The sequence below is a fragment of the Mycothermus thermophilus genome, assembly GCF_041956435.1.
Source record: "Mycothermus thermophilus strain CBS 625.91 unplaced genomic scaffold VTJ04scaffold_5, whole genome shotgun sequence".
Taxonomy (NCBI): domain Eukaryota; kingdom Fungi; phylum Ascomycota; class Sordariomycetes; order Sordariales; family Chaetomiaceae; genus Mycothermus; species Mycothermus thermophilus.
This window is the reverse complement of record NW_027191431.1, coordinates 960,162-973,204: the sequence shown is the minus strand read 5'-3', so window position 1 is coordinate 973,204 and position 13,043 is coordinate 960,162. Positions and strand designations below refer to the sequence as shown.

Genomic DNA, 13,043 nt, shown 5'->3' with positions numbered 1-13,043 from the left:
AAAAAAAAAAAAAAAAAAAAAAAAAAAAAAACTAACTATACCGGCCGTTCGGCTGCTAGCAGAGCAAAGCCAGTGAGGGCTGTAAATTATATACCGAGTCCGAACACTCGAGTTCGGATGCCCCATAATAGGTTGGGAGGATTTGACAACGAAACAAGCCCGTCCATCATTGACATTTACTTTCTTGAAAAGAGAAAAGGACGGAAAAGGACAGAGAAGAAGAATGAGAAGATAGGTATACGTATCCCTCTCACTGGTTTGGACCTGATCTTGATTCCGTGGGTGCTCTATAATGCCTTCTCGACTACTCCGTATCAAACAAGCAAAGACATTTCAACAGAAAACTAGACGATGTCGGCGTTCATCGGGCTGCACTGCTCTTCCCTCCCACGCGTTTATCAGAAAAGGAAATAATGCATCCTTAGTAGGTTCATGTACAGGACAATAGCGCAGATCATGGAGTCGTAACCCCGCGTTTGGCAACCCCGACAGCCACTGAGGTTTCCCGACCCAACATCAGCCCGGTGGCCTCCGCGTCCCAATGACCTGGATCCTCCCGTGCCAAGAGCGTTCCCACCCGACCAACCTCCGGATCCATGGGTCGGACATGGGCCCCCGGGCCCCCGCGCTTCCATTCACAACCCCGGCGTGGCATGAAAAGACTTTTCCAGCTTCACGAGCTGATATGAAAAGCTCACTTCTGCCCTGTCTTGACTGAGCTCCTGTTCCTCGTCTCGTCTCCCAAGCCATCTTATTCAGTCCTTCAGATCAATCTACGTATTCTTGTTATTGTTCAGTTTTAAAGACAAACTACACCTCTCCTGACTCCGGCTTCTTCCCGACCTCCCGGTAGCGCGAGGCTGACATCCACACCCACCGTTGCCGTGTTCGAAGTCACCTCCGGGGGACGCTCGATTCACGACATCAGGGCTACCATCCTCACCACATCTTTCTCCCTATGTGCTGCGAGACGTCGAGTATCTTCACTCTTACTCGTACTTTCTCGGCGCACATTTACATGTGCCGAGCCCGAAGCCAGTAACTGGACGGCAAGCGACTTGAAGTCTTTGCGCTTGCCTGAGGGGACGTAAGAAAGACTTACTCGGGGGCATATTATTGTCTACATTAAATTACTATTTCCAATCCGTATCACGGGCTCGAGCCTGTGCCATTAGCGACGAGCCCGACACTCCGTGTCCTGGACTGTCCGCTGCCGTGGTTCTTTCACTGCGGCCACCAACTCAACCACACCCGCTTGATACTGCGACAGCGAGGCGGAATTCTACAACATGGCGCCTAAGCCCGTGACTCCGACCGCTGCCGGCGACGTTAAGATCAACTACGGCAGCACGACGGTCGTGGAGCCGCTCCCGGACGCCAAGGGCCCGAACACCAAGGCCTCCGCAGGAGGAGCTGGAACGACGACAGGAGACACCGAGTCCCTCTCCTCCTCCGACGCCGAAGCCGCAGCCGTGGCCGCGGGCCTCTCCCACCTCCAAGCCCGCGACAAGCACTGGTATTCATACCTTGCCACGCGCGACTTTTGGATCGTCGTCGCGCTGGGCCAGACTCTGGCGTTGTGCATCACGGCGACCAACACCTTCACAACCCTCCTCGTCAAGGTCAACACCAACATTCCCGCGTTCCAGACGCTGCTCAACTACGTGCTGCTGACGTTGATCTGGCTGCCGATCACGCTGCGCAAGCAGGGCGTAAAGAAATGGGCGCGCATCGTCCGCAAGGATTGGTGGCGTTACCTGATCCTCAGTTTCTTTGACGTTGAGGGCAACTACTTCACCGTGTTGGCGTACAACTATACAAACATCCTGTCGGCGCAGCTCATCAACTTCTGGGCCATCGTCTGCGTCGTGACGCTGAGCTTCCTCTTCCTGCGCGTGCGCTACCGCATCCTGCAGATCGCCGGCATCCTGCTCTGCTGCGGCGGCATGGGCGTGCTGCTCGCGAGCGACCACCTGCAAGGAAACACCGGCCCGGAGGCCAGCGACATGATCAAGGGCGATCTGTTCGCCCTGCTGGGCGCGACCTTCTACGGACTCAGCAACGTCTATGAGGAGTGGTTCGTCAGCAAGCGGCCCATGTACGAAGTGCTCAGCTTCCTGGCCATCTTTGGCGTCTTAATCAACGGGGTGCAGGCCGCCATCTTTGACAGGCACTCGTTCCAGGGCGCGACGTGGAACGGCCAGGTCGCTGGGTATCTGGTCGGGTACATGGCGTGCTTGAGCCTGTTTTATTCCATTGCGCCGCTCGTTTTCCGCATGGGCAGCGCCGCCGTGTTCGACGTCAACCTCCTGACGGGCAACTTCTGGGGCGTCATCATCGGCACCCGCGTGTTTGGTTACACGGTGCATTGGATGTACCCCATCGCCTTTGTGCTCATCATTGTCGGCCAGATCGTCTACTTCGTGACGGGCAGCATCTTGGGCGACTCTAAGAAGCCATGGCTTGGTGAGAATCAAGAACATGGTGTTGTGGGTGTGGGCACGGCCAAGTGGAAGGCGCTCAGGGAGGCGAAGAAGAAGGGGTTAGTGGGGGTTCGTGAGGGTGAGGCGTAGAGGGGTGAGAGGCGAGGGTGGGTTTGATGCTGCATGGCTTCAGGGTCATAGCTCAAGATATCAATGGTCCCTGGAGTTCGGGCGGCTGCTGGATCTCCAATCGCCCCTTGGTTGTAGCCTGTTTCTGGGTTAGGAGCGGTACAACCCAGGAACCCGACCGCAGACCAAGGGTCGTACATATCTAGTTCATGTATCCCTAGCGATCAAGTCAATTTCTGAATATCGGATTAGAGAGCAGTCTTATACCCTTCCTTGAGTCTAGGAAGTGTTCGTATTTCTTGCACCGGAGTTTGTGAGGGACAAATCCCTGACTCCCCGATGTTCACGGCAGGTATGGATTGTTCAGAGGGCATCAGGCCAAGCCAATGATGTTCTCGACTCGATTCTATGTTGTGACCAAGTTGAAACTCATGAGTGTCGTCGTTGTCGAGTGGAATATACGGCGCTCTCCCTTAGCTGCCACGGGCAACATTGGAATGTTTCTGTAGGCTGTAATTCCTCGGCTCCGCTCAGCCGGTATGCATTCGTTAATGCATCACAGGACCATGCGCTGCTGGCGGTCCTTGAGCCATTTCAAGAATTCAGTTTAGATGGAGTAATACTTAGAGGGATCTCCTGTTCAGCGACTGCTCGACTTGGACAAGCTTGCTGTGGACTGTCTCCCCAGTCTTACCACATCGACCACCCACACATTCATGATGCCCTGAGGCTCCACGACAGCTTCCCGGGGGACAACACAATGCCATGCTTGCGTTGGCAATATATCTCGGCAATGCCGTTTACATTCCATAGCGGTGAATGGTTCCCCATGCTGTCCTAGGCTGGTCGTGACCCCTCATGTCTTCTGCGTGTGCCACACCTAAGACACTGATTCAGTCCAGCAGAGTAGAGTGGTCTTCATGAAACGGACTGAAAGAAATATGGTCCATCACGGAATTGGAAGGCGGCCCTTCGTCTCATCCAACAAGGCAATGAGGCCCCTTTGGGTTCCCCGGGAGGTCATGTCAGAGCTCGAGACCGGCAGTTGTCTGTGGTCGAATCTGCAGCCGCCCGAGGCTTGTTTCTTGTCAACAGCCTCTGAACCTGGAACGCGGATACCTGCAAACTTGGGCCAACCCGGACGTGGAGCCCGTTTCGTCTGGTATCTGAAGTCGGAAAAGGGTATCCTCAGGCCGTCGTAGGTTTGTTCGGTCCCATCGCCGCGCTTTTGTTTGGCATCTTGTTGGAGAGGTGCTTACATTGCACTCCGGCGAGTCACCCACTGGTAGCCAGTCGTGGATGTCTTGTAAGTGCCCTGGTAAACCTTTGTTCCCCGAACATACATTTTCATTCCCAAACTTTGCCTGGGCTATGATTTCCTACCTGTAAGTCGGCAGAGGACTTGGGTTCTGATCCTAACCTAACTTTTTCAGTCAACCACCGCTCAACGAAGGTGCGAACACATCCAGAGCCTAGGTCGCCTCCATCACCAGCAGCGGCCTGACATGGAGTCCCCAATCGACGATCCGCAGCGGCGGACGGCTCCGCATATCTCATCACCTCCTCCCTCCCACCAAGCTTTCAAGGCATATGGCCAGGACTATCGCTACGCAGAGACTTTGCACAACCCATTTCCCGAAGCGGTCTGCTCCGGTCCCAGTTCCATCCCTGTGGTAGCGGCCGCGTCAGATGCAGCGGCTGTTGGTGTTGATGCCGGAGTGAGCTGTGACGCCTCCGGATCTGCCGCCGTCGCCGCCGCCGCCAACACTACTACCATAGGTTCGCTCACGGCAACAACCACAGCTCACGATTCCCACTCGATATCCTCCCACAACGACACGGGCATGGGCAAGGAGTCGATCCTTGTGCGCGACGAGTTGGTCTGGGTCGAGCCGCCCGAGGAGCCGTGGTACAAAAACATTTCACGTCGACGGTGGTTAGCCATTATTGTCTGCACCATCGGCATCACGGGCGTTGTGTTGGCAATTTTGGGCGCCATGAATAAGCTTTCGGGAGAAAGGTAGGTAACTACCGTCTCGAGATTCCGTTGGAGAGAGGATAAATCCACAACGACTGACATGCCGATTCACAGCAGCACCACCGACGTCCCAGCCATGACCAACAACAATAGCAACGAGACCTCCTCTTCCTCCACCATGGCTCTCCCCATATCCGCCACCCCCTCAAATCTTCTCTCTTCAACATCTGCGCGCACCACTACATCCTCAGTGAGTCCAACCCCTCTTTCCCTCCCCATCTACTTTCTGCATCCAACCACTACTCACCAAACACACAGCCCACCCCATCCAACACCGCCCCAACCATCGACTGCTCCTCCCCCAAAACCTTCCTCACCGACATCACCTGGGTCGGCACCGACGTGGGCAAATACAAGGGCGAATTCGCCCAAGCTTCCTCTGCCGAAGCCTGCTGCCGCGCCTGTCTCCGGGATGATGATAACAACAGCAAAAACATTCGAAGAAGGAGTGTCGAAGAGCCCTCGGGCTGCGCGGGTTGGCTCTACAACGCCACGTCCGCCTTCACGCCATGTACCAAGATCATCGTGGTCTCGGCCGGCAAGGGGAAGAAAGAAGGCGAGACGGACGACGATCACGGGCTGCTGTGTCCGAGGGGGTTTGCAGATGCGACGTACTTTACACAGTTGCACGGGGACGAGGCTAAGGGGGATGCGAAAAAGTATGCCGGCGTGGCGGGGATGGGGCCGTGCTCTTTGGAGATGATCATTCAGTGAATGGTGAACATGCTTCCCGCCCTCTCCCACCTCTCCCGTCTGGTTTTCTCTTTGTTCTCGACGAAAGAGGGGGTCAGTCATCCATCACTAAATGGGTTTCCCTCCTCCTGAGGGGCGTGCCGCCTTGTTCAAGGGCGCGCGGGCCATGCTGGTGATGTTTTGTTTCCTTGCTACTTTGAGGGTCTTGCTTTCTCTTCTTCTCTTTGGCTTATGTGATTTTCTCTCTTCTCACGATAGGTGATGGGATTCAGGAGAGGACGACTCCGAGTTGCGTTCTCTGAGTCGGAGGAAGAGAGGATGATGACGGGATGGATGTTGCTATTAGTATCATTGCTTTTACGGAGTAGATGGCAGGATTGTGAAGACCTTTGCGAGATTGTGTTTAAGTAACCGAGACTCTGGGCATTGGTGCTGGATGGCGTTGCAGGCTAATAGATGGCTAGTCGACGGGCCTGGATGATCAAAGGTATATCTTAGGAAGATAGGTCTTGGGAGGTACTTCGGTAGGCAAGGTAGGTAGTAAGGATTGAGATGAATCATTGGCTCCATTTGAAGGCCAGCCTGGCCAGTTGTTCATTCCCTGATCATCCTGCTTCAAAACCCCGGACCCTGATCTCCATAAGGTACCCTCAGTCAACCTGAAATCGCCGCATGCTCACCCGAATAAGACGGACGCCTTGGGCAAGAGAGAAGACCGTGGATACAAGTACACTAAAGGAACATCCCAACCGCACAACCTGTCTATTTCGCACGACCATTACCAACCTGCTTCACCTAAAATCCGGCCCATAAGGAGAATATGAGTAAAATAAAATGATGTGACTGGCAAGGCAAAGACGGTGGCTCATTTCCGTGTCCCTCCTTCATTCTCCTGTGAAAACCCCGTCCAATGCTACCGTTCCTCCCAATTCACCCCACTCAACAAATTCTTTCACTTAACCCGAAGCATCTTGGCGGCGAAGTCCTCAATGAGAGGCTCAGTCGGGAAGCTCATCTCCTCGAGCTTCTGGGCATAGGGGGTCGGGACATCAGCGCCCGTGATGCGCTGGGCCGGGGTGTCGAGGTAGTCGAAGGCGTACTCCATGGTGAGCGCGAGGATCTCGGCACCGACGCCGAAAGCGGGGAAGCCGGACTCGACAGCGAGCAGGCGGTGGGTTTTCTTGACCGACTTGACAATGGTGTCAACATCGAGGGGCTTGATGCTGCGGAGATTGATGACCTCGGCCTCGACGCCGTACTTCTTCTTGAGGTTCTCGGCGGCGACGAGCGACTGGCCAACGCACCGCGAGAGCGAGACGATGGTCAGGTCCTTGCCGACGCGCTCAATCTTGGCCTTGCCGAAGGGCAGGACAAAGTCGTCCTTCTGCGCGGCCTCCGACATGGGGAAGGACTGGCCGTAGAGAAGCTCGTTCTCGAGAACCACGACGGGGTTCGGGTCGCGGATGGCGGCCTTCAGCAGACCCTTGGCGTCCTCGGCCGACCACGGAGAGACGACCTTGAGGCCAGGAATGCTGCCGTACCACGCGGTGTAATCTTGCGAGTGTTGGGCAGCGACGCCAGCGGCGAAGCCGTTAGGGCCGCGGAAGGTAATGTTGCAGGGCTGGATACCGCCCGACATGTAGAGAGTCTTGGCCGCCGAGTTAACGATGTGGTCGATGGCCTGCATGGCGAAGTTGAAGGTCATGAACTCGCACTGTCGACATATCGGTCAGCATTCCGCAACCCCCTCACTCCCAATCACCAAACTCGTGCTGCAACATACCACAGGGTGCAAGCCGCTGAGGGCAGCACCGACGGCCAGGCCGGCAAAGCCCATCTCGGTGATGGGTGTGTCGATAACACGCTTATCGCCGAAGCGGTCTAGGAGGCCCTTGGTGACCTTGTATGCTCCGTTGTACTGGGCCACCTCCTCACCCAAGATGAACACCTTAGGGTTGAGCTCGAGCTCCTCGGCGAGCGCCTCGTTGAGGGCCTCGCGGACCGTGTACTCCTTGACGCCCGAAGTCTCGGCATATGTCCGGTGTTGTACCCCGGGAAGGACGGCGGGGGCGGATCTGGCGACGAAGGGGGAGGAGATGGCGGGACGGGCGATGGTGGCTGCGCGAGCCGTGGCAGCGAGCCTGGCCGCCGGTCGGAGGAAGCGCGACATGGTCGAGGGTGCGTAAAGAACAGAAGAATAGGGTATAAAACGGGGTTGGAGAGCTAGAAAAAGAGAAGTATCAAGGTCAAGGACCTGTTGGCGGGATGGAAATTATGTGGTCAAGGAGGGGTGGGACGCCTAATGACTGAGTCCGCTCAATGGAAACGCCTGCAAATGCGAGACGGCAGAACGAAAAACAATCACAAAATGCGGCCGACGAAGGAAAGGAACAACGAAACCACCACCGTCGTGGATGATGGTGAGAGCGGAAGGCTGATTATGGCGCAGAGGCGGGAATTTTTCTTTTTGGCAGCAGCCTCAAGACGTGAAGCGGAAGCTTGGACGAACCAAGCAATCCGGACTTTTCTTGACGTTGAACCCCAACGAATCAAAATGCGCTAGTCCGGGATTGGCTTAGCGAGCTGGATCCTTGCGATATCCGATCCCCTGGAGGGCGCGGGAGCAGCTTCGCGGGAGTCCAGATAGCTCAAGTAAAGTTACGATAATGTTGACAGATGAACACAACCCCACTGTGCTGAAGAGCGGTGGAGAGGTCGTTGAGAGTTTGTGTCAGAGCCAACCCAGAGTAAAGGTGCCACAAGACCCTATTTACTTGCTGAGATGGTGGAGTTTCCTCAGCTCAGCTCCCCAAGTCCGGTGTCGCTTTTCTCCACGGAGGCCCGTCCATTCACGGTTTGTGCAACCGGAGCTGAGCCGGCCTCCAACACCCAACCAGGAAAGATGGTCGCTTACTCAGACACACACTTTGAACCAACGACATAAATCTATTACTTATATGTACGTAGAAACATTAGACTTGCTGTTCGACACTCACACATGTCGTCGCAACAGCAGGCATTAATATGCGTATGCGTATCCGTTGCCCCATCCTTGCCGTTTACCTCTACCCAACCGCCTTCCCATAACCTCCCGGTCATGCAAAGTCATACGTCACGCAACACCGTCCAAAACCCGACCCCTTAGTTCGCCGGCTTGCGGCCAACCATGAGGTACATGGGCGTGAAGAGATCCTGCTTGGCACCGGCAACGAGGCCGTCGGCGCCTTTGGCGAGCGCGTCGGCCGTCTTCTTGGTGCCCGCAGGAGCAAGGCCGACGAGCTCCAGGAAGCCGGTAAAGACGTGCACAATACGGCGACCGGCATGCGTCATGCGCAGGCACGTGAACAGGTCCCAATATGACTGCATGTACTTCATCTCGCCGGCGATACCCCAGTACCAGGGGATGGGGTCGCCGCGCTTCGAGAGGTCCTCGTGGTGCAGCAGCTCGAAGCCGACATTCTTCATGGCAGCAAGGCCCTCCGAGACGGTCACCATGTTGGAGATGCCGTTGCCCTCCTCGATCGCAAGACGGATGGCACGGTGCTCCACGTTGTTCTTGTCGTACTTGTCGGTCATCAGCCACTCGTAGACGCCAAACACACCGCCAGGCTTGAGCACCCGGTAGATCTCGCCATAGACGCCCTCGAGCTTGGGGGCATGGACGGTGGCCTCGATGGCATAGACGGCGTCGAACGAGTTGTCAGGGAACGACATTTGCTAAAAGAGGCGGGCTTTGTCAGCGAAAAGGCCCGGGAGATAATCAAGAGTTTGGTTTGTATCAGTCATACCATGAAATCGCCCTTGACAAACTTGAGCTGACCATCGAGCCCCTCCCTCACGGCGTACCGCCTGGCGCGCTCGATCTGGTAGTCGTTGTTGTTGAGGCCAGTGATGTGGCAATCGGTGAACTTGGCAATCTCCCTGGCAGGACCGCCGACACCGCAGCCGACGTCGAGGACCTTCATGCCGGGCTGGATGCCGATCTTCATCGCCAGGTAATGCTCGTGGCGGGCAATGGCTTGGTAGAACGACTCGCCGATCGAATACCGGCAGAAGTGGAAGGATTGGCCCCATCCGTACTCGTACAGGTCGGTGGCCAGGTTGTAGTAGCTGGAAAACGGGTCAGGGGCTGGCCGATCACATGGCAGAGGGTCGGTGAAGAACAACATACTGCCTGGTCAGAGTGGCATATTCCTTCGTCCGGGCCTCGCGGTCGGCATCCGTCTCCTCCTCGGGGCGCTTGTTGTCGAAGTGCTTGAAGTACTCATTCACGGCGACCTTCTTGGCCTCCTTGTCCTTCGCGAGCATGGCAGCGAAGCCACCCTTTGCCTCGGTGGACTTGCCATGCATCGCCTTCATGAACTCGGCATCGCGCTTGTGGTCCTCCTTCTCGAGGGGGATGTAGGGCTTCTTGGACGCCATTGTTGAAGACGAAGAAAGCGAAAAGATAAGTGACTAAGTTAGAAGAAACGAAGCAAAGTCGGGTCCGCGATGAATGGAAGACGTCGAGATGCCAATTGACAGAGGAAAAAGTTTGGAGGGGACCCCTATTACAGGCGGTATGGGTGTATTTGAATTTCTGGGAAAGGGGCAGGGGATCGCGGGAATTGGCTGCCAAGTCACTTCCAGGTTATTGGGACTGGCGGAAAGCAGGGGTCCCTCTCAAGCCGGAGCTGTTCCTGAAAAGGCAATAATTGGACAGTGTTCCACTCTGTGATTGCATCGCAGCCGCCCCCGCAGAGCTCTTCGCGGTTCTGAGCCATGGTACGGGGGAGATTGCTGGGGGACGGGTGCACGACAGCAGTAGTGCTGTTCAGCAAAATATCTACTGTTTTTTTTTTTTCAGGTAAATTTGTCCTCCCCCAAATCCAGAGTTTACTCCAAGTTTTGATTGATGAGAGGAGTTCTGTTTTGGGCAGAGCAGATGTGGTGTTTTGGCGACGGTGACTGAAATGCATGTGACTTGGCTTCGACCACCTCTGGCTGATGTTTGGACTGTGTGAGCGCTGTCGTGGCAATGTGGGGATAGCACAACAAACAATCGGGGTCCTTGTGATTCCCGGGGCTAGAGACGACCAGAGGAGCAACCTTACAATTTGCGAACAAGAACTCGGGCTCGTACTCGGCGTAGCTATGTAGTAGAGCCTCAAGCAGAGTGGACACTTTGAGTATTTAACATCTATGAATTCTCCTGACTTGACAGCCTCCAACCGAGGTCTTTCAAGTTCATGATGTCCACAATTTTGAGATCTGGTGGAAAGCGGAACTGGCGGTGCGGACAAGAATGCGAATACGAATAAGAGATAAGATAAGAAAATGCGAAGCCGGACGTGGAACCCAGCCACAGTCTTGGTGCTTTTGACACCAAGTGTGAGGTGGCGGTGGCGAGCGATAAGATTATCGATCCATCACCAGCCACGGCTCCGTGCGACGTTGCCGTCGACTGCAAGGCAAGTTCTCGCCGACTTCACATTGCGACGTCAATCACCCCACGTCCATCAAAAACATCAACGCCGTCACATAGCCATCGCGACGGCGGGATTTTTCTCACTTATCATAATTCATCGACCCCCGGTACCAACACAACGAATCCACGATGCCGCCCCAAATCAAGCAGGATCTCAACCGCTCTGGGTGGGAGTCGACCGACTTCCCTTCGGTGTGCGAGAACTGTCTGCCCGAGAACCCCTACGTCCGCATGCTCAAGGAGGATTATGGCGAGGAATGCAAGCTGTGCACGCGGCCATTCACTGTCTTCAGCTGGGCTGGCGATGGCCGCGCCCACGGCCGCAAGCGACGCACCAATATTTGCCTGACCTGCGCCCGTCTCAAGAACGCTTGCCAGTGCTGCATCATGGATCTGCAGTTTGGCTTGCCCATCGTCATCCGCGACAAGGCTCTTGAGCTCATCGCCCCGGGTCCCCAGAGCGAGATCAACCGCGAGTACTTTGCCCAAAACAACGAGAAGGCCATCGAGGAAGGACGCGCCGGCGTCGAGCAATACGAGAAGGCAGACGAGAAGGCCCGTGAGCTCCTGCGCCGCTTGGCCCAGAGCAAGCCGTACTTCCGGAAAGGGTGGGAGCTGGATGAGAATGGAAACCGGGTGGAAAAGAGCAGTGGCGGCTCAACAGGAAGCGCAACCGGCGGGAACCCCGCTGTCGGCGCGGGAGTCGGCGGGCCCGGCCCCATACGGACGCGCGACACGCGAGCTGCGGCGGCAGCGGGTGCGAAGGTTGGTGGGCGACGCGGCCCCATCCCCGCGGCTGCGGCTGGCCCGCCAACCCCCAAGGACTGGTTGCCTCCGAGCGACCCAAACATCATGTCCCTCTTCGTTACCGGCATCGAGGACGACCTCCCCGAGTACAAGATCCGCGACTTCTTCAAGACTTTCGGCAAGATCAAATCCCTCGTGGTGTCGCACATGACGCACTGCGCGTTTGTCAACTACGAGACGCGCGAGGGTGCCGAGAAGGCCGCCGCCGAGTGCAAGGGCCGCGCCGTCATCGCCGGCTGCCCCTTGCGCATCCGCTGGAGCGTGCCCAAAGCTATCGGAACTATGAACAAGGAGGAGCGCCGGGAAATGCTGCTCGACGGCAGGTCCGCGTTTCCCGAGGCAAACCGCAGGGCCCAAAAGACTGCGGGCAACGGCGGTGCGGGTTCTCAAGGGGATGGCTCTGCTCAGCAACAAAAGTCAGCCGACGACCTCTCAGCAGTGCCCGTGGCTGCTCCGCCGGGCGCGGCCGATGTGCAGTACGCCAGCCTGGCTGGCAACTAGAGGATCCTATCTCTTGTCTAGGTTGTTGATGTGTTGTGCAGTCTACATTTCGGCGTTTGGGGCTATGGGCTTGTCAGGGTTCACTGGGTTGCGGGAAGTAAAATGATATCTCTTGTTGCAGCACGGGCCGGGTTTTCTTTGGCATGGGCATGGTATGCGTCTTGTGTTACACTGAGGGGTATCTATCATAGACGGCTGGCTTCGTACATACACGACTCCTACTATATACAATACACAAGCAGGGTGTCTGCCAGCAGATACCTGGCTGTCGCATCAGGTCGCACCCCGTCGTCCCCTGATGGTTGTGTAATCAATTGGGCTTTCCTTGCGCTGCTGCTACCTCGCTGAGCAGCACTTCACTCCGCTGAGGTCTGTCTTCTTCCTGCCCGCCTGCTTGATGCTCTCGTTGTCCCCCCGCTCGGTGTGTTCATGGATGCGAAGCTTGTAGACGTCGCCCTCCTTCTTCCCTTGGACAATGTTTGCCTTCAGGAAGCTTGCCACTTCCTCGGCGTGCTGGATTGCGGGCGCGATGGAAGGGTCGTTTGGCAGGAGCCCTGCCTTGTCTCGGAACCCTTGCCGGATCGACTGTTTGGCGGCAGCGAGGACGGGTTCGTCGCCTGAACGGAAGCGCGTTAGGATCGTCTGGACGAGAATAGACTCCCAAGCGCAAGGATGCTTCAAGGCAAGTTACTACAGAGGAAGGGTATTGGGAGAGAACTGACCTTGGAAGGCTATCCTGGCCGCACGCAGGAGATTGCGGTATGCTTGAATTGCTGCCATGGCTGTGTGGTTGCTCGGAGGATAAAGAGGGAGGCCAAGCTGTCGGCGAGGATAGCACGGAAAATATATTCACTGTCGAGAAATCAGTCCGAGGCTTCAATATGTTGGCGGTTGTTCTGGGAGGTTTTATGTTTCATGGGCTCTTCGGAACACTTCGCCGCTCGGGGGCGACAGGACGTTCTTCAGACCGGCTACGTGGCCCCGT

General features: G+C 56.2%; 6 protein-coding genes across 6 annotated transcripts; 3 read left to right on the top strand and 3 right to left on the bottom strand.

Moving 5' to 3' along the window:
• Positions 1-1,289: 1,289 nt before the first annotated feature.
• VTJ04DRAFT_7388 (uncharacterized protein) lies at positions 1,290-2,573 on the top strand (the record flags this gene model as incomplete). The annotated part of the gene is made up of 1 exon (XM_069365709.1): positions 1,290-2,573. The coding sequence occupies one exon, from the start codon at positions 1,290-1,292 to the stop codon at positions 2,571-2,573; it is 1,284 nt and encodes a 427-aa protein (XP_069216717.1).
• Positions 2,574-4,057: 1,484 nt separating this feature from the next.
• Positions 4,058-6,107, top strand: VTJ04DRAFT_7387 (uncharacterized protein; the record flags this gene model as incomplete). The annotated part of the gene is made up of 4 exons (XM_069365708.1): positions 4,058-4,572; positions 4,645-4,780; positions 4,849-5,259; positions 5,928-6,107. 4 exons carry the CDS (start codon positions 4,058-4,060, stop codon positions 6,105-6,107), a joined length of 1,242 nt encoding a protein of 413 aa, XP_069216716.1.
• Positions 6,108-6,235: 128 nt separating this feature from the next.
• VTJ04DRAFT_7386 (uncharacterized protein) lies at positions 6,236-7,453 on the bottom strand (the record flags this gene model as incomplete). Its single annotated transcript, XM_069365707.1, has 2 exons — positions 6,236-6,997; positions 7,067-7,453. The coding sequence occupies 2 exons, from the start codon at positions 7,451-7,453 to the stop codon at positions 6,236-6,238; spliced, it is 1,149 nt and encodes a 382-aa protein (XP_069216715.1).
• Positions 7,454-8,424: 971 nt separating this feature from the next.
• On the bottom strand, positions 8,425-9,705 carry VTJ04DRAFT_7385 (uncharacterized protein; the record flags this gene model as incomplete). Its single annotated transcript, XM_069365706.1, has 3 exons — positions 8,425-9,000; positions 9,072-9,393; positions 9,455-9,705. 3 exons carry the CDS (start codon positions 9,703-9,705, stop codon positions 8,425-8,427), a joined length of 1,149 nt encoding a protein of 382 aa, XP_069216714.1.
• A 1,174-nt stretch (positions 9,706-10,879) lies between these two features.
• Positions 10,880-12,058, top strand: VTJ04DRAFT_7384 (uncharacterized protein; the record flags this gene model as incomplete). The annotated part of the gene is made up of 1 exon (XM_069365705.1): positions 10,880-12,058. The coding sequence occupies one exon, from the start codon at positions 10,880-10,882 to the stop codon at positions 12,056-12,058; it is 1,179 nt and encodes a 392-aa protein (XP_069216713.1).
• Positions 12,059-12,394: 336 nt separating this feature from the next.
• VTJ04DRAFT_7383 (uncharacterized protein) lies at positions 12,395-12,838 on the bottom strand (the record flags this gene model as incomplete). The annotated part of the gene is made up of 2 exons (XM_069365704.1): positions 12,395-12,675; positions 12,781-12,838. 2 exons carry the CDS (start codon positions 12,836-12,838, stop codon positions 12,395-12,397), a joined length of 339 nt encoding a protein of 112 aa, XP_069216712.1.
• Positions 12,839-13,043: the final 205 nt, after the last annotated feature.